This window comes from Acartia tonsa, chromosome 10 (genome assembly GCF_053477335.1).
Source record: "Acartia tonsa isolate MP-2025a chromosome 10, ASM5347733v1, whole genome shotgun sequence".
In the NCBI taxonomy this organism is placed as follows: domain Eukaryota; kingdom Metazoa; phylum Arthropoda; class Copepoda; order Calanoida; family Acartiidae; genus Acartia; species Acartia tonsa.
In genome coordinates this window covers 38,728,371-38,751,540 of record NC_137269.1, presented here as the reverse complement: position 1 = coordinate 38,751,540, position 23,170 = coordinate 38,728,371, and the positions used below count along the sequence as shown (strand labels likewise).

The following is a 23,170-nucleotide window of genomic DNA, read 5'->3' as shown; positions in this document are numbered from 1 at the left end:
CACTAACATTACCAATAACTATTCAATGAAAGTACCAAAAGTTTAAGAGCCAACCAACAAGATAAGGAGTTAATGTGTTTTTCATATTATTGCTTCGCTAAATATGGTCATAATTGTTCTTTTTTCTAAATCTATAGTGTTTTTTTTTATACTTACTAAGCTACAATTACAATTGTATATAAAAATATTGAAAAAATGGTAGAAATTGGTATACAACAACATTGTTTAAAAATTGGCACATATGGAAATTTCTATAAAATTAAAATTTATTAAAAAAGGATTGTTTAGGCTGATTTTTGAACACTTTTAGGGTATTTTTATTTCTTCTTTTTTTCAAGTCACTTTTTGTGTATAAAATTATGATTTAAAACTATTATTTAGCTCACATTTTACTGATAAAATTAAAAACAAATAACAATTTTAATTTTACAAATTGGGGCTTTCAAGCTTATATATATTATCAAATGCTTTTATGAAGTCAAATTGTTTTTATTTATTTCATTCTATTATAACTCTTGATCCTTTTTAACATAACTTTTTTGTAAAAAAGGCATTTCACTAAGAATTATTTTAATAAGGCATAAAAATGTCAAAATCTCACTGTTCCAAAAAATTCCGATGATTCTAAGGCAGAGCAAATGTATATTTCACTGGTTTATTATGCTCAAAACAAGGACGTTCATAAATGTTAAAAGAGGGCAGATTCTTTAGTGTTTGTTATTATGTCGCAGTCAGTGGTGCAGCCAGTAAATATTTGTGTCTGCTTGTCCTGACCGCTAGAAGTTGGCGGGCCTCCCTGAAAATATGTTAATAATATGTATATCCTTGAATAAAGTGAAGTGTGTGTCTGCCTATACGGGAGGCTCTCGCTAACCACTGAATCGATATGGTCATCCTTTACATTGTAGCTTCTCATAAGCCCTGGGAAAGATTATAACTATTTTTGGGAGGGTGCTACCAACCTTCAATAAAAAAATCTCTCTTAGAAAATAATCACCCCATCCCTCCCCCCCAAAAATAGTCTTTATTTATAAAACTAAGATGTAATGGGAGCTTTATCCATGTATATATGAATTTACCTGGAAACATGTAGTTATGGTAGCTCTGGCCTGGCAGGCAGTCACTCTCTTGGCCAGGATGGATGTCTCCTGTTGCAATGCCTCCAGGTAATCAACATCCAGCTCATCAATGTCACCTGGGTAGATAGAATTTTGATTTTAGATATATATTAAAATATAAATTAATAAGGTTTTTTTTTGTCTAAAGCAGGATCTTGTTAACTTCTGAACTAATATGTTCGGGGAAGATTTAGATGACAACTTAACCGATAGAGTCCTTAATTTTAGGGAAGCTTCACATAGATCCTAGGATGTTTTAAGCCTATTTTTATGATCTTTGTCTTTGTATGATCCCTCCTTTTCAAATACTTAGCCTCCTTAGATTCTAGGGGCGCATCCAGTGGTATAATATAAATTAGTAAGTTCTGTAGAAGAATCTTCTAACTTTTGAACTAATATCTAGGTATCCATCTAACCTGTAAATGACTGAGCTGTATAAAGATCAAAGCTCCATCTATTTGTGTCGACATTAATTCTTTTCTTTGCCTCTTCTAACTCTATTTTCAACTTGTCTTGCTCCTTCCTCAATCTTTGGTATTCCTAGACAAAACAAGGACGATATTATTTGTACTGGTAGTACAGCAAAGGAGAGCAGAAATAAGATTGGTTTTCATGGTAGCGGGACAAAGTGTCTCAAAAATCAGCCACGTGACGTCATAAAATGAAGGATTATTCCTCTCCTTTTTAGGAGTTTTCTTTTCTTCTTCTTCTCTCATCTCCCTCATTTCTAAGACGTCACATGGCTGATTTTTGAGACACTTTGTCCCGCATCGTTTTCATAAAATATTTTTTTTTTATTTTTATAAAAACAGAAAAAAGGTTACAGTCCTTTTTTGTACAGAAACACAAATGTTTCTGGAAAACAGTACAAGTGTCGAACTATGACGTCAGAAAAAGTTAACAATTAACCAATAAGAAGCCAGTATTCACTGTGGTAAAATATATAGCGGCCTCTCATTGGTTAATTGTTAATTTTTTTCTGACGTCATAGTTCGACACGTTTACTGTTTTCATGTTTCTGATACTTTATTGTTTATTTAAGATTATATGTTTAATGTGGCTAGGGCTAAGAAAAGGTACATGAATATGTGTGTCTTTTTGTCTCACAAATAGACACGTTAAAAAGTAGCAACACAATAATCTGACAATAATGTGTATTATTTTCCTATACCTGTATTCTCCAATGGGAATCTAGCTTAGCAATTTTCTCCTGGTCATATTCCAGAATGGAAACAGGTGACATCCTGTTTCCAGTCGTCCTGCCGGCTCCAGGCTTCCGGCCGGATCCCGGAGTTCGGCAAAGGGATCCTCCGGTTTTCAGGACAGATTCCAATCTGCTACTTGTAGAATTTGATCTAAAATTTTAATTTTCGTTAACTTCATTAAATAAACTATCTATCTATATGTCATTATGTCTGTCTGTCTATCAATTTTTAATGTATTTAGCTATCTGTCCTTCTGTCCTCGTGTCTGTGCCTGTCTTCCTGTCTTTAATGTTATTTTGCCTGTCTGTAAATCTCTCTATTTATCTATCTGTCTTTCTGTTTATGAATTTGAAGTCGCCTGGCATGAGTCAAAACTATCTGTCTGTCTATCATTCTCTATGCTTGTCTTTCTATCTATCTATCGGGTTATCTATCCATCTATGTACCTATCTATCTACCTGTTATATGAAGAATAATTCAGAGTCCCCTGGCATGAGTCTAAACTATCCCTCTCACTGTCCAACCCAATACTCTCATAACCTAAATCAAAATAAATCTCTATTAAAACAAGGATGACATCATTCATAGAAACAGATTTAAAAAAATACATTTATTTATCAATTTACACCTAAAGTTTGTCTTATTAAATAAAATAGTAAGCTTTTTTTCAACGTAGCCCTCTTTAGGTATTGGTAAGAAACCTATTCAGAAAGTGGTTCGCCCCCCCCCCCCTTCTTCGTTTAAGTGTTCCTAAAAGCTTTTAGATGCTTAGCCGCTAGTCTGATAAGAAATTCAATTTCGAAGCGTTATACTTTATAGATTATCTTTAGGATTTCTATATTTTTTAAAAATTTGCAATTAGGACTTGCAGCCAAAGGTATGCAAATAAAGAGTTGGTTCAATGGTTGTCACCTGAACTTTTGCAGTGTTTTCTGTCTGGTTTATAAATTCTCAGATTCAAGTCACTATTACAAGCAGCACCCTTTCCCCCTCGGGGCTTTACCTAAACATAAATTATATTAATAGTAGCACTATTTCCCCCTTTCTTTTCATTAGCAACTGGTTATAGTTTCTATTTTTCAGATTTAAAAATTTTTCTTGAAAATAATTTTTGATATAATATTATTCCTAGGACGACAATTTTATAAGCGTACCATCTCTATATATTACTAGGTATTCATTCAAGTAACTTTGAATAAATTTACGCGGATTTTTTTTAGACTACTATATGTCTATTTTCTATCAATTTATCTAATGATCCATCTATCTCTCCAACTATGTCTATCTATCTATTACTATATATTTTAATAAAGTTAAATGTAGAACAAAGCTGCATATAAATATCCATGTATATAAATATCTATCTATGTAAATATCGAACAAGAATATCAAAATTGTCCCATCCTACATTTACTAAGTTTATAGCCATTTTTATGTTTAAACAGGCAATAGATTTAGAATTACTTGGATCATACACCAGATTTCATGTTTCTAATAAAGTGAAACGAAACTTGTAGCGGGCCATAATAACAATACCCTTATCCACCCCTTTACCCCATTCCCTACCCTCCTACTGGATGAACGAACTGACCAATAAGCAAGTTTCATATTTGCAACCTAAATTGACGAAAAATGTCAGACATATGACAAATACAAGAAGTATTTTATCACCTAAGCATCTTGAGAAAAAAAATTAAACGCATCTAGTATACAATTAAGAAATCTGGAAGGGCGGGGACATTAGACTGTAAATAATACCGTTATACAAGGTTTTACAAACACGACCTCTCATTCGTTAGCAAGTTGATCATTTGGTTGGTTGGTTCAAGCTTAAAGTTTCTAAACTTTCCAACTAATAATTTAAATTTACGTAATGGGTAATCATTGTTGGGGATGTACATCATTTTATCGTCTATTGTCTAAATCCTTTTAATTCTTTTAACTATTAAAAATAATCTTGCACCTAATTTCAGGGGAAGACTGATTTACGTACACATAAGTAAAATCTATATATGATGATATAATTCTATTCTATGCCTTTCAAGTCTAGACGACCTGAAGCTCAGTTTTTAAGTTTTATCATACCAATATGAAAAATTTGAAAATCTTGAATGTTTGTCTGTCTGTCTGTCAGAATTTTGTCTGAATGTCTTTTTGTGTTTTTGTCTTTTTTATTTTTCATGTATGGTTGTTTGTCTGTCTAATATGGTGTAAGTCTGTCAGTTTGTCTGTCTGTCTGTCTGTCAGCTAGTTGTTGACTGCCTTTCTGTTTTTGGGTGTTTGTTTTTCTGTTTGTCCATTTGTCTGTCTTTCTATCCGTTTGTCTTTTTGACTAGTTTTACAGTCTTCTGGTTCGCTGTTTGTTTGTCAGTTCGTTTGTCCGTCTGTCCATCTTCTTGTCCGTCAGTTTGTAATTCTAAGCTACATGTTTTTGCATCATAGGAACTTACAGGGAAAATGTACATGAACTTCTTTACTTTAGACATACAAATAATAAAGAATTTATAGTCTATAAGTCGGAGCCTTTAAAAAATGTGGAAAGATGAATAAAATATATTTAAAAACTTAATTATGAAGTTGCCTGCAAAATTTCAATATTTCTCAATTCTTTTGATTTCAAACAATAGACGGAAGCAAAAGATGATTAATCATAAAATTATTACGATACCCTTTTTCGTAGATTTTTCTCAGAGTGATGATTAAAGTCTTTCAAAAATAGGGAGGAATGAAAATTTAATATAGATCCATTTCTTCTAGATATTGTTAGTCGTTAAAAAAAATAGCCAAAACCCTGTATATACTCATTCCCAAATAATTAATATATATTGGTTTAAGTATCCTATTGACTCCCCCCACCCACTACAATGGCCTCTAGGGTCGTAGCCTTTAGTTGATAAAAAAGTAAATATTTTGACAAAATAATGTAGTACAATCTGCAGTTTGGTACAGACAAAGTTATCTATAGAATTTATACTTTTATATATTTCTAGCAGGAGTCTAAAAACTTTCCAGATTTAAATTAGTTTTATCATATCTCCCCAAATAATCTTGCTCTTTCTTTCTAATTTCATTAAATATATTCATATTCAACTGTTTGTATATCTATCTATTTAATATATGTCCTTTAAATAGTTTATATTATAAGTAAATGGAATCTATGAATAAATCTATTGATCAATCTATTAATCAATCCATCAATTAACCTACCCATCAATCAAATCAACCTACCCAATCTATCAATCATTCCATTAATCAATTTATAAACCAATCGGTTAATTAATCTATCAACCAATACATCAATCAATATATCAATCAATCTATCAATCAATCTATCAATCAATCTATCAATCAATCTATCAATCAATCTATCAATCAATCTATCAATCAATCTATCAATCAATCTATCAATCAATCTATCAATCAATCTATCAATCAATCTATCAAACAATCTATCAATCAATCTATCAATCAATCTATCAATCAATCTATCAATCAATCTATCAATCAATCTATCAATCAATCTATCAATCAATATATCAATCAATCTATCCATCAATCTATTAATCAATCTATCAATCAATTTATCAATCAATCAATTTATCAATCAATCAATCTATCAATCAATCTATCAATCAATCTATCAATCAATCTATCAATCAATCTATCAATCAATCTATCAATCAATCTATCAATCAATCTATCAATCAATCTACTAGCCAATCTATCAATCAATCTATCAATCAATCTTTTTACCAAGCTATTAATCAAGCAAGTTAATAATAATATCAATTTATATATCAATCTATCTATCAATACATGTGCCAATCAATACAATTATCAATCAATTTACATATCAATCTATCTATCAATAAATATATCAATAAAATACATATTAATCAATCTATCAAAAAAGCTTTAAATCTATCTATCTAAGTTGCTTACCTCTACCCCAGAATCATAACCGCTGTTGTTACCATCTTCGCAATTCTTGTTGTTAGTGTGCGCAGATACTGTGGCACTGTGCGCATGCGCAGATACAGCATCGTGCTGACATCCATTTTGTGGTCTAGGGGCACTTGTGCTTTTGTGCACACCTACATGAGTTAGATACATACATTTATTAGTTTTAGACTCTTTAAAATTATTATAATTAATAAATGAATAAATCTAGAACGCTAATTATTAAATATTGACCCAAAACAACACAGTCATAGAAATTTCATTTTAAGTTTAACAATCATGATAAAAAGAGAATCTTCTACAAAAAAAAATAATATTCTTTTTTGATGGGTATGGTATGGTTGCATTGAGAAATTTTAAACAGAACGCATGTTCGATTACTTAATAGCTATAAAGTAGATGCGCTACTGAAAAATAGGATAAATACCAACCTGATGATTTGCGAAGACCTTTGAAAATGTTTCTTGACTTTCTCTTACTATATCCTCCATTTTCAAAACAATGCTCTGAGGAAAGGGTGCCTTTGGCGTTTTTTGACTCCTCACTTTGAATCTTGCTCGCCTTGCTTGGCGACGCCAATTTCCCGCCATTTTGCGACAGTTTCCCGCCATTTGGGCCGTCATTCAACAGCGCCTCGCAGGACTTATGGGCGGGAAATTTAAATCTTGACTCTTTACACAGCCGCTGCTCTTGCTTGTGTTTGCTGTGGCGGCCGGATTTGCAACGCTTTTCTTCGCCGCTTTTTTTGCCGCCCCCACCAAAGAGGCGGCTGAACCGCGGCGTTTTTGAGGTTTTTGTTTTTGTACTTTCAGATGATTTGTCTGGTTGCAGCTGTGGCGGCGACTGCTGCTGCTGCTGATTGTGGTGGCTTTGGCGGCTTGGACTTTCAGTATGATTTCGCCTAAAATTAAAATGAATAATTGAAAATCTAATCAGTGTGTGTGTTTATGCTGAGTCATGCAATGACAAATAAACATGCTGTGTATTCAAATATTGTTACCAACCGACAAATTGACGAAGTTGTAGAGTAGTTTCATAATGAAAAATAAAATAATTCAGGGATGGGACAATGGGCGTAGTTTGAGAGATAAAATGAAAATAAACCTGAGTTCTTGCCAGGGCGATGCGTTTAACTCCTTGTCTCCTAACCTGGGAAGCGGAGATTCCTTGTCCCCAGTCCTATGGGGCGGAGTCTCTGAACTACGGGAAATACTTCTGTCTCTAATGTAGATATTGGAAGAGTGGGTGGAGTCTAAACCAGCCAATTTGGTTCCTCCGTTCAACCTAAAAAGAAAATTTTCATTTTTTGACAAGTTGAAAAAATTCCTGATTTTTTTACCACAGAGAATAGCCTTAAACCTACAAAGAACGTAAATAACGAAGATACAATTTATTTTCTGGGTGATCTTTTAGAGAAGGTTAAACAGGTGGACGGACGTACTCTATTTATAAAGTAGCTGCGCTTCTTAAAAAAAAACTTGTTTACTTCTTCGTATATGTGCAAAAAATAAAAGGTTTATGAATAACCAAAAGACTGTATACATGTATTCGCATTAGGGATAATTGGGGATAAGACATTGAACTTTAAATTTATCTATTTTACACATTACCACGTATGTATATTAAAGTTATTGGCTCAAAAGTTTGGACACTATTTTTTGTATCACCTAATCTGAATGGATGATATGAATTATTTTTGCTTATAGAGTGATTTCAAAACCCCCTTCCTACTCCTCTAAAACGCACGTCCTGTATTTTAAAATGTACATATGTATATATATATGTCTGTATAAAAGCGAACACTGTCTGCTTTTTAAACCATTTTTATTCAAATATGCTTATGCAAAAATATACACTGTAAAAAAATTGGGTTCATTTTCAACAATTTATTAAATTTAGATTTGAGGAAAGGTGGGACGGAAGTGGGGGGTTCAGTGCTTAAACCAATGTTTAATTTAGCAGAGTTAAGGGATTAAACAAAAATGGACGCTTTTAAATAATATTTACCCCCCCACCTGCATTTTTTTTAAATTGAAAATATGGGAGGTTGTTTTTTCTTTGTTTATTACTTTTAAATAACATAAAAAGAAATGTGTGTTTATTTTTACAGTGTGTGTTTTCATTGCTTAGTTACATGTTTATCTATCTATCTTTAGATTATATCTTTATCTCATATGTCTGTATGTCCAGAAATATCTCGGTAATTACTTGTCTATATTTTTCAGAAAAGCACTTTTAATTTAACTAGGGATTTTGAGGGAAAAGACAATGCAAGATAAATTGATGAACACTTCAAACAATGATGATACAACAAAATTGCCACTCATGTAGATAAAAAACTATTGATTGGAAAGTTTTTAACCAACCAATGAAAATTCAATAAAGTACCATTATATATTCAGCTATCAAATAAAATAATATGGTTTAAAAGAGCCAGTGATATGTTTCAAAATAAATAAGAATTCAAAGTTTTAAGGTAGATTTGTCATTATAAGGGATTTTGCAAAAAAAAGCGAATAAGTGAATGTCAATATAATTTTCATTTTTGTAAAGTTGTCGTACTTGTTTTTTATGCACTATATTTTGTTTTATGATAACTGCAAATATATTCATACAATTCTACCAAGTTTTTTTTATTGTGGACAAAAGAAACAATCTCATCTACTTTAGAAAATGTGTTTTTATTTAGGGTTAAAAAAGGGCTGTAAATCATGCTGGTACCCAAAGTTTTATAAATACTATTAAACGTCCATATTGATATTTTATCTTGATTGGGTTTTACAAACCTCTAGGGAAAATTTAACGTAATCGGGTGTGTACATCAGTTTATTGTCTGTTATCTCTTAAGATCCCTAACTTCGCCAAAACATTGTATGTGTTTTTGTCTATGAGTCCATTAAGATCTTCTAAACTGCGATTTGTTTACTAATTTTGCTAATTTGTAAAATATTGCTAAATAACAAAAACTCTATAAAGCATCGCATAGGAAATAGTAACAATATTCGTATGCTTACTTAAAACAACTAAAATTTTAGTAATATATAGCCACACATAATTTTATTCACTGAATGTATATTCATTGGAAATTTATGAAATCATGATCTTCTTAAATTAAACAGAACAGTGTCATAACCAGTGATTTATTGACAATACTAACAAAAAGTTAACTTATTACTTATAGCTGTGTTTCATTTTAAACTGTTATATTTTTTTAACTGTTCTATGGAAAAACTTAATATTCCAAGTTTTTATTATTTTTGTAAACAAATAGAAAATTGCATTCTTATTTCAGCTTTTAGGATAATGTTCCGATGTGTATAGCTGAATTTGATCTATCTATCTTCAAACTATCTATCTCTCTTCGATCAATCTATCTATTCATCTTTCATCTGATCTATCTATCTATCTTTGATCTATCTTGCTATTTTCGATCTATCTAACTATCTTCGACCTATCGATGTACCTGGAGGCCGTGGCCTCTTCTCCATCAGAACCTGAGCTGGAGCGTCCTGTTCCTGGCGACCTGTTTGCAGGATCCAGGCCGGTGCCAAGTCCTGTGACCGCCACCTCGGCAGCGGTTTTGTTGCCCGACATTTCTGAAGTTTGCGGGTGTTTGACTGCATGACTAGATGATGAACGTTGACCGCGCGGCAGACTAAGGCTGGTCTCCTGCGGTAAATTTGACCGAATTCTTAGGTCAGGATCCAGCCGCAGGTTGAGGTTTAGATCCGGATTGCTGGACCCATCTGGATGGCGTAGCTTAGCCAAGGGCTCCGCAATACCTTCCCGAAAAGCGCGGGAACTGGTTATGGGCTCCGCAGTTCCCTCGCCAAAATGGCGGGAACTGTTGAAGGGCTCAGCAATACCATCTGGGTGACGTAATCGTGTCATGGGGTCAGCAATATCACAGCTTGTAAAGGGTTTTATCCTAAAGAATATATATGTAAATAATTTAAAAAAATATCTTACTATTTCCATATACTTTTTTGCACATACAAATAAATAAAATAATAATTATAATCCTAAGAAGCGCAGCAATAAACAAGGTTAAGGTTGCACAATCCTCTAGAACTTGAATTGAGAAAGATGTAAAAAAATAGCTTCATAATTAAAATCCATAAATTAATAGGCGAAGCTAAACTCAAAAAAAATCACTTATGCCATATAGATCTTATGCTTTTCACAGACAAAAAAAACTTTTATTTTAACAAGTTTTTAAATTTCTTTAAAAGCCTAATGGACAGACAAACGAATAGACCATAGTTATAGCTTTGCTACTAAAAAAAATGCTTGTTCTTATTATTTCTTATTTGTTATATCCTATTACAAATCTGCAGCTAGGGAGGTAAATTGTTATTTTCCTGTAAACTAACCCAACTTTTGTCCTTTGTTATCTTTTATTCGTTTTCAGATTCCTAGAATTTCTAGGAATAATTAATGGACAAACGGACAGAGTGAGTTATTAAATAGTCAATCTAAATATTACAGAAAGAATAACGGACCACTAAGGAAGTTATAGAGTATATGATCATGAATAAAAAGGATCTTGGACAAAGTAGCTTCGGACAAAGTAGCTTCGGACAAAGTAGCTTCAGGACAAAGTAGCTTCCGGACAAAGTAGCTTCCGGACATTTACTTAAGAAAAGTAGCTTCCTTAGAAAAATAGAAAAAACCTCCTAAACGACAAACCTCCTAATGCGACATCTTTTAAGTGAAACCCCCTAAAAACTTTTCAAGTGATATCACATTTATTAGGTGTGAGGTAAGGGTCGATATTTTTAATGCAAGGTTGTATCGGGTTCGAAACCATGCCGTTGGGTAGCCAACACAGACTTTGGGACAACTGTCGGACGGATTTTTAAATTTCACCCTGTAGACAAAGTTATTCAAGAAAGAAATTTCGGTTTTGAATTTCGTCCCTGTGTGTTTTATCGCCATATTGGATTTTATTGTTCAACTTTTTTAACAGCAGTGGTGGATTTTATCCTTAAATTTGGAAGATTTTTTTATTTAATAACTTTTGAAAAATTTTAGGACGTTTTACTTAAGAAATGTCTACACAGAAAGAGAGACATAGAAAAAGGCATAAAGACAGACATAAAGACAGACAAATAGACAGACAAAATGACAGACAGACAGACAGAAAGGCGGACAGAAATTGTAAAAATTAAAAAAAATGTTAAAACGAATTGAAAATTATAAAAAAAATCGCCGAACCCTTTATAGTAAAATCCACGATCCACTTTTTGTTAAAATAATTAAAGTTTTGTCTTTCAATAAAATTAGAAGTTAATGTACATTAAACATTCTTACATAGGTTAGGTTAGGTTAGGTTATAGGCAAGGGGGCCGAGCGCCCGCGGCTAGGCAGGCCAGGGGGCCGAGCGCTGCGGCCATAACCTTTATTACTATTAGAAGCTACTTTTCTTAAGTAAATGTCCGGAAGCTACTTTGTCCGGAAGCTACTTTGTCCTGAAGCTACTTTGTCCGAAGCTACTTTGTCTGAAGCTACTTTGTCCGAAGCTACTTTGTCCAAGATCCGAATAAAAAATATATTTATACCAAAATTCAGTATTCTATCTATAATAGTAGCTAAGAAAAACTTATTTTCACATAACAAATTAGACATCTTTCAGAACTTAACGTACAGACCGGCGGGCCAAGTAAATTACTGAGAAAACGTTTATTGGTTAGCAAAACTCTCAAAAAGACTTTGGAATAAAATCCTCTAATAACAGTCTAGAAATTCACAATTCATCTGTAGAATTCGAATACCTTCCTGAGTATGACCGACAGGGCCTAGTGAGTTATATAATGCATCACAATCATTGATGAGAAAATCTATACAAAAATAATCAAGATTATATCTTCAACATCAGTCGAGTAAATAAAAACTGACGTACAGACAAAGTGAGTTATAGATTAGCTTCGCTACTTTAAAAAAGTAAACTTACACTTTAGATTTCCTAGGGTTATATGCTTGGTGTAGGTCACGTAGCTTGGCGTACTTGGCTAGCTCCGAGTCTATGCCCTCCAGTATTGGAGAGTCACATCGTGTGTCCAGAGACATGGAGGCAACACTCAGCTCCATTAGACCTGAGAGTAAGTTCGATACTTAAAAAAAGATCTTATATATCTGTTAAAGATTTTTTTTTTTTTTTAGAGTTGGTGGTAGTCTTATCGTAAATTATGTCCTTCTGTTCATCTATAATAAACAAAGATACCACTTATGTTGATCAAAGAGCTTTGAAACCGCTATTTTGAACCAACCAATCAATTTCGTATAAATACCCGATATTTTTAGTCAACGAATGAGAGAACTTTATCATAAATAAAGGGTTAGTCCAAAGTTACTGTAAACATCTTAATATAACTTGATTAAAAAGTTAAAAAGTTGGCGTTTTTAAGTATCGTGCCTGATTTATTGGAACTCTCTCCTTGGGTGTCCGCTGAAATAGGCGGGGGTGGGGGCGAGGGGTTCTGCGAGCATAAAGAGGAAAGTGACACAGTATTAATCCCCTTCGTGAAAGTGTTAAAATCAAGAAAATTGAGGGAGAGGGTGGAGTTTTTTGTGTCATCGGCCGGGCTCCCGTGGTTAGAGTTCTTCATGTTTTGGTGCTGCAACAGAGCGGAGTTTAACCAGGCAGGCTCAGAACATAAAGAGTTTAGGTCTTCTGAGGGGTAAAATTTTATTATTTTTCATTTCACACAATATTTAAGCCTTTATTTAGGACATAGGTAGAAAAAATAATTTTTGAAGCAGCCAAAAAAAAATTACAACTATATAAGGTCTTAAAAATTAGCAAAGAAAGTATCCAAGTACCCAAGTACCAAGAAAGTACCCTAAGTCATGCACAATCAAAAGAATGCATTTGAGATCCATTGTCCCACCCCTATATGGATTGAGAAAATAGGTTTTAATAAATCTTTCCTGACAATGAGCTGCATATAGATCCATCTGTAGAATAAACTGGCAGGACAGACAGAGATCCAGTGATACAGGACCCTCCGACTTTCTGGCGCTCATGGGTCAACCTGAAATAAATAGATAGATAGATAAAAAGAGATATACATGAGGGTAAGGAAGGGGGTGTAGTGGAATGTCACAAATCATATTTTGATTTTAAAGGTCTGCCATATTCACGTTTACACTCCCTGGCAAAAGCCTGTGTACACCACTAGATAGAGATACACGAGCTACAGGTCAGACTAAAGTCTTCTATTTTTATTTTGAATCAAAATTAAATCTATTTCAGGGGGGTCAAGCTCTGCTAGGGAACTTGATGACCAAGGCAATGGACGATAAATTGAAGCACAAACAAAAGTATCACTTCTATAGATTAAAATGATAGGTGGAACAGTTTGGACACTTTGTACCAATAACCATTTAAGTGTCCAAGGTTTTAATACAGCCAATTAGATAAAGTGTTTATAAAACATTGGTTACCAGATTTACAGTCCAAATAATAAAGAAAAAAATATATTTACTTATGAAAGATATTTAAATGTAAAATGCCAAAATGCCAATAAACCCCAAATCCAAATAAATCTAAAATAAATGAACTAAGAAAGTTCAAAAATCAAATTTTAAATTTGACATTTTTAAACGTCAGGGAAAAAGAAAAAGGTATTGAAATAAGAACATTGGAGTATATACTATTATGTATTTTGCTTATAAAATGCAGCTAATTATATAGACATCCAATTAAAATTAGCTTTGAAACCTATAATATCTAATTAATTATTATCATGGTAAATTTTGGTAAAGTCAAATCACAATGTTTGCTCTTTACCTGGATTACCCAAGCTGACGTCCTGGGGCCAACAGGATAGTAAATTACAATTGTGTATAATCATAAGACTAAAATAAGTTTCATAATATGTCTCAAAAGCACAGAAAAAAACTTTGATATCTCTCTTTTTTTACATAATTTCTGATTCTTTTACCCTTAATAAAATCTCAACCAAATCTTTACCAATAGTAGACATACAAACCAGTAAAAAATGATCTTTAAATGTAAATAAATAATATAGTAGCAAAATATTTTGAATTTAAATATTTTTTTCTAGGGACGATTTTTTATAGGGTTGTGGGTCCCTACGTTAAAAACAGTTGTAAAAGCCTTTATTCAATCTATAAGAAGCTTTACTGTAAAGAAAACCATATCGTCAAGCGATTATATAGATTCTTTGGTACAAACACACTGACAAAGAGACAGATAGACATCATATTATTTTCATTTATAAGATTGCCTGCAAATTGTTTTTGCCGTTTGTTTTACTGTGTTAATTCGTCCTTGTTTAAATAAATGTTTATTTTCTAATTATTTTTCTATTTCTTAAAAGGTCTGGTGCGTTCATTTTAATCTTTCAATTGTATTGTATTAACGTAAAGAAACAAAATTGCATCAAAATTGAATTGGAAGTATAGGATAAAGCTCATCTATATCTATATTTATCTTTTTTTATCCTTGTATCTATCTATTTATCTATTTCTTTAACTATTTACTAGTGTCTCTAGCGTCTAGGGGCTCAATTTATAAGGGAAAGATATCGGCCGAAAATAGCCATAAGGCATAAAATCTACTAATACTTGAATCTAAAAATAAAATAGCCTGAAACCATCTCAGGACCTTTATAACGCTTCCCTTAGTTTTTTTTATTTGTCTGCTAATATCTCGCAAGACAAATAACCTATTGCGTTATTTATGCTATACTTTCTATATTTCAATTAAAGGCTTGGGATAGCTTTAAGCCATTTTACTTTCTATCCATCTATGTATCTAAGTATATGAAAATTGAATTTAAAGTAAAGGATTGAAAAGATAATACTTTGATGCCGAAATATATAGAGATAAATCTTTATTTCATTTATATAAATGTATACTAATATCTTCATAAATAAGAGGTAGAATGGGGTATTCCTATCCAGTTTTTTGTTTAGGAATGAATATTTTTTGTCCGAGGGAATTATTGGTTTAATTTTGGTTTTTAGTTTTCATTTTTTCCCCGAGGTATACTTTAAAATTTAAAACAAAAAAAATCTTCCAAATTAAATAGAAAAAATCTTTGAATCATTGTTCAATTTAAGTTCAAAGATTTTTTTTCATTGTAAAAATTTAATTGTTAAAAAAATTTTGTAAAAAAAATCTTCTAACAAAAAAAATTATCATAATCCAAGATGGCGTCAAAACATGTAAATTATTATTTTCAAAACAAAAAATTTAAACTGGAATATCTTTTTTCACAGATTGAATTTCAAAAATCGGTCTGACAGTTTTTCCAAAGTCAGTATGATCTATCGAATGGAAAAGGTTTGAAACCGATAGAACATTTATTTATACTAAAACATATTTTTCTCAAGTTTTTTCCCATGCTCAGGGAAAAAAATGATACCAGGGAAAAAATGATACCGGGGAAAAAAATGACTAACTCGGGGAGAAAAAAAGAATATTTACATTCACTATTTAAGGGGTCGTTTATGTGAGAATGCGTTTTTGTCTGTCTTTCTTTTATTTCTTAGAATCTAACCACAAGGAAAATTGGCGTGCACTGCCGCATTTCTTTATGGGGGGGGGGGGGGCGGGGGGGTGAAGCAATTAGGGGCAAAAAACAATTTATGATCTTAAAGGGGGTGTTGACACCTCCTACAACCTCCTACGAAGGAAGGCCACTTGTTCAAAAGTCAAACGCTTTGATTAAGTCTAATATACACAAATTAATGCTTTTTAACCATCGAATATAAGTCTTAACCTCTCCTTTGCTCAAAACTAAACTAGAATTATTTAAAATCAACCCTTGCAAATTTAAGAAGGATACTTATGCATATATTTGTAGAAATAATACTTCCAACCAAATCAAAGTTGACATACTTACATAAAATGAATAGGAAGAAAGTTTATCTATTATATCTATGTATATATCTCTCCCCCTATCTATTTACTTATCTATCTATCTATAATCTATGGCGGTCTATCTATCTTTCTTTCTATCAATATGCTTGTTTGTCTTTCTGTGAGGCCTTCTGTTTGTAGGTTTGTCTGTATGTTTCAATCAGGGATCGGAAGCCGCGCGTAAGCCGCGTGTAAGCCTCAGTGAAATCGTCATTTTATCACTATAAAATTTAGCTGGATGTATAAAACTGTCTCTTTAGTAGACAATCCTTCTTTCAAAAATTTCTTTTTCTGCTCACAAGCAGGTTTAAAACTGAGGCTTATGCGCGGCTGAGGCGCGGCTTACGAACCCTGGTTTCAATGTATGTCTCTATGTCATTTTATTAATATGTCTTCTTGTCAGTCTATCTATCTATCTGTCTTTTTTTCTGTATTACTGTATTACTTGTCTGTCTGTATCTCCTTTTGTCTTCCTGCTATGTCTATCTTTCTGTATGTATCTCTGTCTATTTGCATGCATTGCCTTCTGTCTGCTTGTCTGCTGTCTGTTTGTCTGTATGTCTAACTATCTGTTTTTATATATTTCTGTTTCTGTTGGGTTTGTTTGTCTGTCTGTCTATCTATCTATCTATGCATCTAAAAGTTACCTAGTTTGGCACTTTGCATTGATGGATGATACACTCTGGTATAGTTGGTGAAGCTTGGCAAGCTGATCAAATCTGGCAGTAACAACGTCCTCTCCAAGCTGATCAAACCTGGCAGTCACCACGTCCTCTCCAAGCTGATCAAACCTGGCAGTCATTACATCCTCTCCAACAGACAAAACTTCCTCAGGTACACCTTAAGAACAGAGGCATTACATTCATCAAAGCAGATAAAATTAGTTATCAGGAATAAAGAAGGCAATTAACTGACTGTAGATCATACTTGTCCCTATATTTCTTCAGCTCAAAAACTATGGGTACATATTTTATTGATTCTTGTTTGTTTGGTCCAAACAGCATTGTAAAAATTTTAATCTATAGAAGAGACAATTGCGTTCATCATAATTGAAGATGTACAATAATACATCGTCTATTGTCTTATTCCTTAAAATCGCTTTCGGTTTCACAACGACTATAGTTAACAAAAAAAACATTTTTTTGCATCCTTCATTGAAAATCAGGATATCGTTTTAATACAGACAAACAAACAAACATCCTATTACTTCACTTTAAAGGCGAAACCAATACCTTGTAAATCTAAAATATCCAAATCTTTTCTCCTTCGTCTCTCATGATCATCTTCTTTGAGCATGTCAAGACCACTCTCAACCATTGCTTTTGTGCTGACGTCATCATGAACTACGGCGTCGCTACTTTTGGCGCATTCAATGTCGTCTTCTACAATTTTGGCGCCATTCTTTGTTGTGACGTCATCATTTTGTGTAGAAGCAGCTGCAACTGCAGTCTTCACGGTGGAAGATTGCAGTGAGCTACCAGACTTATTTTGGCTGCATGAATTTGATTGCTGTTGTTTCTTTGGACTCAAGCCTGCCAGTGGCGGCTGTGGCTGTTGCCAGGAGGCTGGTGGAGGCTGGCTTACCTCAGCCAGAGCGGTCAGTATCTGGGATTCTGAAACTTGACAGCTGCGATCAGCAACCTGAAAAAAAAAGATTGGCATTTGAAAAAGCAATTTAGAAAATATTTAATTAGTATAATAAAAATACAAGTGTACAGCATTTTTTCCTTCTTTGGGTACCCTACCTCTGTGCTTTAGTAGACTGTAAATCATACATAAGTGCTTCTAATATTATGGTAGTAAAATTTATATTAGATTTGGGGACAGGACAGAAAGTTTTAGTATAGTAAAAAAAAACAGAATTATAGATAAAAAGAAAGGAAGAGGGGGACCAACAGATTTCAGGTAGATAGATGCTAATAAAGACTGCGTAAGAACTGTTGACTCCATATACTCTGTATATTTTGTTAATAATGAACGTATAGTCCTTATATGCATTTACTAAAAAACAAGATTGTTAATGCTGAACCTTTTATGGACATAATTGTCTAGTCCATCTAATAGTATTTATTCTATTGTATATAAGTGTAAAAATAAGTAAAGAAAAGATCGAAAAAATTGATAGGGGGGACGTTGGGGGGGGATTGGGCCATTTTTATTACTATAAAGGAGGAAGGGGAGGGTGCGGAAGACTTTTTATTAATCGTTTTCAATAAAATAACTTATGGGATTGTAATCCTTATGTGTCTGCACGGGTGTTCATCTAAAAGTGTAGAAAAGCCAACTGCTTTGCTTTTGTGTAACACAAATAGTTTATTACAGATACCAAGTACTCAGAGAGTGTACACGGAGAAGTAATCATTAAGATATTGGCTCCAATGCTTGAATTGATTGGTTTGAACAATATTTAAATTTTGTGAATTTTAGTAAATAAACTTCTTAATTACTTAATTGAAAAAAATAGTATAAAATCCATTTGAACTAAATATGATCTTTACAAAATCTGACACAATTATGACACAATATATATGACTTATGTTGATAAAATAACATCACTATAGTGTGATATTATATTTTTATAAATTTTTGTTGGATGAAGTTGACACCCCACTTTTCATAGCTTTTGACCAGATTGTGCTCAACAAATAGAAATTTAGTTGCCAACCTAATACCAGTTATACCAACTATCACCAAATAATCTCAAAAACTGGGTTACCAACATGAAATTAACATTGCCAATTTAGAATAAATTAAATTCAGTTGCCAGCTTAGTACTTAGTTATATAAATTTCAACAAAACTCACCCTAAAACTAAGCACTTTCATTACACTTAAGGAAATGACACAGTATATTTGGATTGATTGAATAAATGATCATATAGCCTACAACTTTTATAAAACAAGCCCTTGAATTGCACAATCTTTGTTAAAAATAATTACTTGAATATTAAGGTTTTGAAAAATGGGTATAGGAAATATTTAAGATAACTCCTTAGTATCTAAGTTAAGATTCAAATACAGAGAGACAAAAAGTGTCATGAGTGACATCATCAAAAAATATCTATAAAGGAAAGATGAGAGGAGAAGTGGGAACGGAAACCCCTAAAAAAGAGATGGATTTAGATGTATTTTTATGATGTCACACGTGACACTTTCAGTATCTTCTTCAAACACATCATTTTCCAAAACAACATGCAGATGTTTTTAAACTTTGAGCCCTAGTCATGGTTCCAACACAAAAATTGAGCAATTTTTGTCAAAAAAATCCTTGTATCTAACAAATTAAGTTGGTAACCTGTGCTTAAACATTGAATTCTGATAAAAATGATGGGACCAATTTTCTTTCATATTTATTGCCCCACTGAGAGAGTCACGAGGGGAAAAACGACAAGAGATTTTTTGGTCATTTTCCAAGTTAAATCAAGATTATCCTGAATTTAACCCCACAAGCACATAGTGTCTCTAAAACAGAAGTGGACAAATTTTAAAATGTTTAGCCGAACTATCCTGTTTGACATTATATTCACTTCTTTTAGAACACTATTACCTACTTTAACTTGGCTGACAAAAGTCTTAAGTGTATGTTAACATCTTATACTTGAGTTTATATTATCAAAAAGGCAAAAATTGAAGAAGATAGGGGGGGGGGGGATTTGAACCCCATGTGGATAATGATGATTTTTATCTCTTCCCATCCATTTATTCCTACTCCCACAATATTTGGTGGATTTTTATAGGTCAAACCAGAGTGGTGAACAACACATAACAATTAATTATTGAATATTTTTTACAGTACACCTTGTCATTTACTTGTTTATTAGAATTCTTTTAAGATTAAAATTGATTAAATTTCCAAAACTATTCATGCTTATTAAAGAAATTTTAACGGCAAATCTAGGAATTCAGAAACTTGTTCTATATAGAGCAACTACTTTATACTAATTTTATATTTATCCCTGTTCATAGAAAAGTAAGAACTCAATTTGCATTTTTAAATTCAGTCTTTTTTGTTGCTGTTGATTGGTCATCAAGCAAAAATTGTAAAATAGTCGACCTTATGAGAAACAAAGCTATTCTATAATTTACTTTACTTTTCAAATATTTAACTAACAAAAAAATAAATCACTTTATCTTTATTTGATAGATAGATTTCTACTTTTTCAACCTTTTTTAACTGAACTATATCAAAATAAGGCTTACTTTAAATATTCTTTAATTAGACACATTAGAATATTTTTTTCTCGTATTCATTCGAATCCGGTGGATAGGAACCGGTTCTCATCCATACAAAAAAAACTATGTCTAGCATCTATTATATCCAGCTTTCTACGAATATAAAAATGTACAATCATAAGATTAAAACCAGTTTTTTTAGCCCGTACCTTCGGCACATCGGGGCTAAAAAACTGGTTTTAATCTTATAATTGTACATTTTATATCCGCGGAAAGCCGTTTATAATACGATGAAAGAAATAACTATTATAATAATAATTAACGGATACCCAGCTATAGGTATCTAGGTTCACTTAAGAGAAGGATTAGGAAGGGAATAAGTACTTTGACATTAATAGATTTTGAAACCCTCTAACAAAAGGTCTTTTTTTGTTTGATAATATTTTTGAATGTAGGAAAAAGAATATCTTATGAAGCATAAGTTTTACTTTACTGCCCATAATTTTTCCTATATTAAAAGTAGGAATATTAAATTTTGTCTGTTCTATTTCTTTTATCTATAGATAGTGGACTCGCCCCTAGAATCTATTTCTTGGATTGGAAGTGGAGGGTGGGGCAGGAAATAGCCTAAAACCATCCTAAGATTTGAATACGAAATAGCCTAAAACCATGAGAAACATAGGAAACTTTGTAAATTGGGTCAGTGGTTAGTGAGATCTTACAGGATAGACAAAAAAACTTAACACTTCATGTAATAGGATAAAAGTAGCGCAGGACTGAAAATTATACTGACTACGAAAGTTTACACATTCCTCCATTTGTTAGTTGGGGAAAATAGGTTGACTTATGATTGGTCTTTTAAAAGTAATAGTGTTAAAACTTTCAACCAATAATTTAATTTTGAACAAGGTCTTATTATCATAACAATAACAAGAAAACTTGATGGACGAGACTACGGACATTCCCTTCGTGTGAATTAGCTGCGACATGCAAAAAGCTTCCCTAGTTTAGACTGTAATCGTTCTTGTTTTTCTACATGCTATAAAGGAGGAAATAGTTTTATTATTTGTGATCAATAAGTTAAAGTTCAGTGACCATATCTCTATTAGAAGCAAGCCTTTTCTATATTTAGGGTGCGTCTGTACGTCATTGACAAATTGAAAAATAGTATAGTAAAATTATGCATGCAATTATATTATCAAATTCAAACCAAGCTTGTAGTTTCGGCATAAAATTAAAGCATTACAATTAGTTTTGAATGGTAATTTCTTGGCCAATTAGGATACATTCTTAAAAAAGTAGCATGTTTATATTTTGGTATATTATAAGCGCCAGTACTTTATATTTGTTAATTTAGATGATTTTCCATAATTATTCCCAGAAAGAATAGCCTAAAGTGAACTCACCTCAATAGAAGCCTCACTCCCCTCCGAGAGGGGGTACAACTCCCCCTCTGCATAGCTCCTCACGTGACTCGAGGGGGCAAAGGTCACGTGCTCGTCCTCGAGGTCATAGACGGTCAGCATCTGGAGGTCGGCGGAGGTTTTTAGGGGCGATCCCGGGTTTGAGAGGGAGCAGGGGCTCATAGGGCATTGCTGGCGGAGTTCTTCACTTGCCTGATTTAGCATATCATTGAAGATAGATAGATGGATAGATATATAGATAGATGGATAAATAGATAAATGGATAAAAGAATAAGTAGATCAATGGATAGATGAACAGATAGATGGATAAATAGATGGATAGATAGATGGATAGATAGATGGATAGATAGATGGATAGATAGATGGATAGATAGATGGATAGATAGATGGATAGATAGATGGATAGATAGATGGATAGATACATGGATAGATAGATGGATAGATAGATGGATAGATAGATGTATAGATAGATGGATAGATAGCTAAATAGATATATGGATAGATAGATGGATAGATAGATTGATAGATAGATGGATAGATAGATGGATAGATAAATGGATAGATAGATGTATAGATAGATGGATAGATAGATAGATAGATAGATAGATAGATAGATGGATAGATAGATTGATAGATAGATGGATAGATAGATGGATAGATAAATGGATAGATAGATGGATAGATAGATGGATAGATAGATAAATAGATAGATAAATAGATAGATAAATAGATAGATGGATAGATAGATGGATAGATAGATGGATAGATAGATGGATAGATAGATGGATAGATAGATGGATAGATAGATGGATAGATAGATGGATAGATAGATGGATAGATAGATGGATAGATAGATGGATAGATAGATGGATAGATAGATGGATAGATAGATGGATAGATAGATGGATAGATAGATGGATAGTTAGATGGATAGATAGATGGATAGATAGTTGGATAGATAGATGGATAGATAGATGGATAGATAGATGGATAGATAGATGGATAGATGGATAGATAGATAGATAGATAGATAGATAGATAGATAGATAGATAGATAGATAGATAGATAGATAGATGGATAGATAGATGGATAGATAGATGGATAGATAGATGGATGAAAGGATAAGTAGATCAATCAATTCACATAATCAAACTTTCTTTTGGTCCCAGGATGATTATATCAAATTTAATAAAGAAAATCAAAAACAATTGAAAAAATACCCTTCCTCCTTTAATTTAATCTATTTTAAAAAGTTTGAAAATTTCTTGAATATTTTAAAGTTATTTTGTCTTCCGTTGTTAAACCCCTACCACTGGTAACAAATTGTAACATAACAAGGTTCATACCATCCATAGCTTAACAAATCGGACAATTGTGTAAATGTTGTTCATTTCTAGT

At 32.6% G+C, this 23,170-nt stretch overlaps 1 protein-coding gene across 2 annotated transcripts in view; it reads right to left on the bottom strand.

The window, feature by feature from the left end:
* Positions 1–468: 468 nt before the first annotated feature.
* Positions 469–23,170, bottom strand: part of LOC145330026 (uncharacterized) — a 107,049-nt gene continuing 84,347 nt past the window's right edge. The window contains exons 23-38 of one of the 2 annotated variants that reach the window (XM_080174561.1): positions 21,754–21,963; positions 17,408–17,816; positions 16,823–17,015; positions 13,218–13,317; positions 12,699–12,960; positions 12,237–12,378; positions 9,747–10,211; positions 7,388–7,567; positions 6,715–7,184; positions 6,266–6,417; positions 3,236–3,326; positions 2,782–2,863; positions 2,290–2,473; positions 1,535–1,658; positions 1,080–1,195; positions 469–796 (exon numbers count right to left, since the gene is read on the bottom strand). In XM_080174561.1, the coding sequence (XP_080030687.1) occupies positions 689–796; positions 1,080–1,195; positions 1,535–1,658; positions 2,290–2,473; positions 2,782–2,863; positions 3,236–3,326; positions 6,266–6,417; positions 6,715–7,184; positions 7,388–7,567; positions 9,747–10,211; positions 12,237–12,378; positions 12,699–12,960; positions 13,218–13,317; positions 16,823–17,015; positions 17,408–17,816; positions 21,754–21,963 (3,288 nt within the window). In that variant the 3' untranslated portion in view covers positions 469–688. The remainder of the gene's footprint in view (positions 797–1,079; positions 1,196–1,534; positions 1,659–2,289; positions 2,474–2,781; positions 2,864–3,235; positions 3,327–6,265; positions 6,418–6,714; positions 7,185–7,387; positions 7,568–9,746; positions 10,212–12,236; positions 12,379–12,698; positions 12,961–13,217; positions 13,318–16,822; positions 17,016–17,407; positions 17,817–21,753; positions 21,964–23,170) is intronic. The other variant, XM_080174562.1, reaches the window with a different exon arrangement.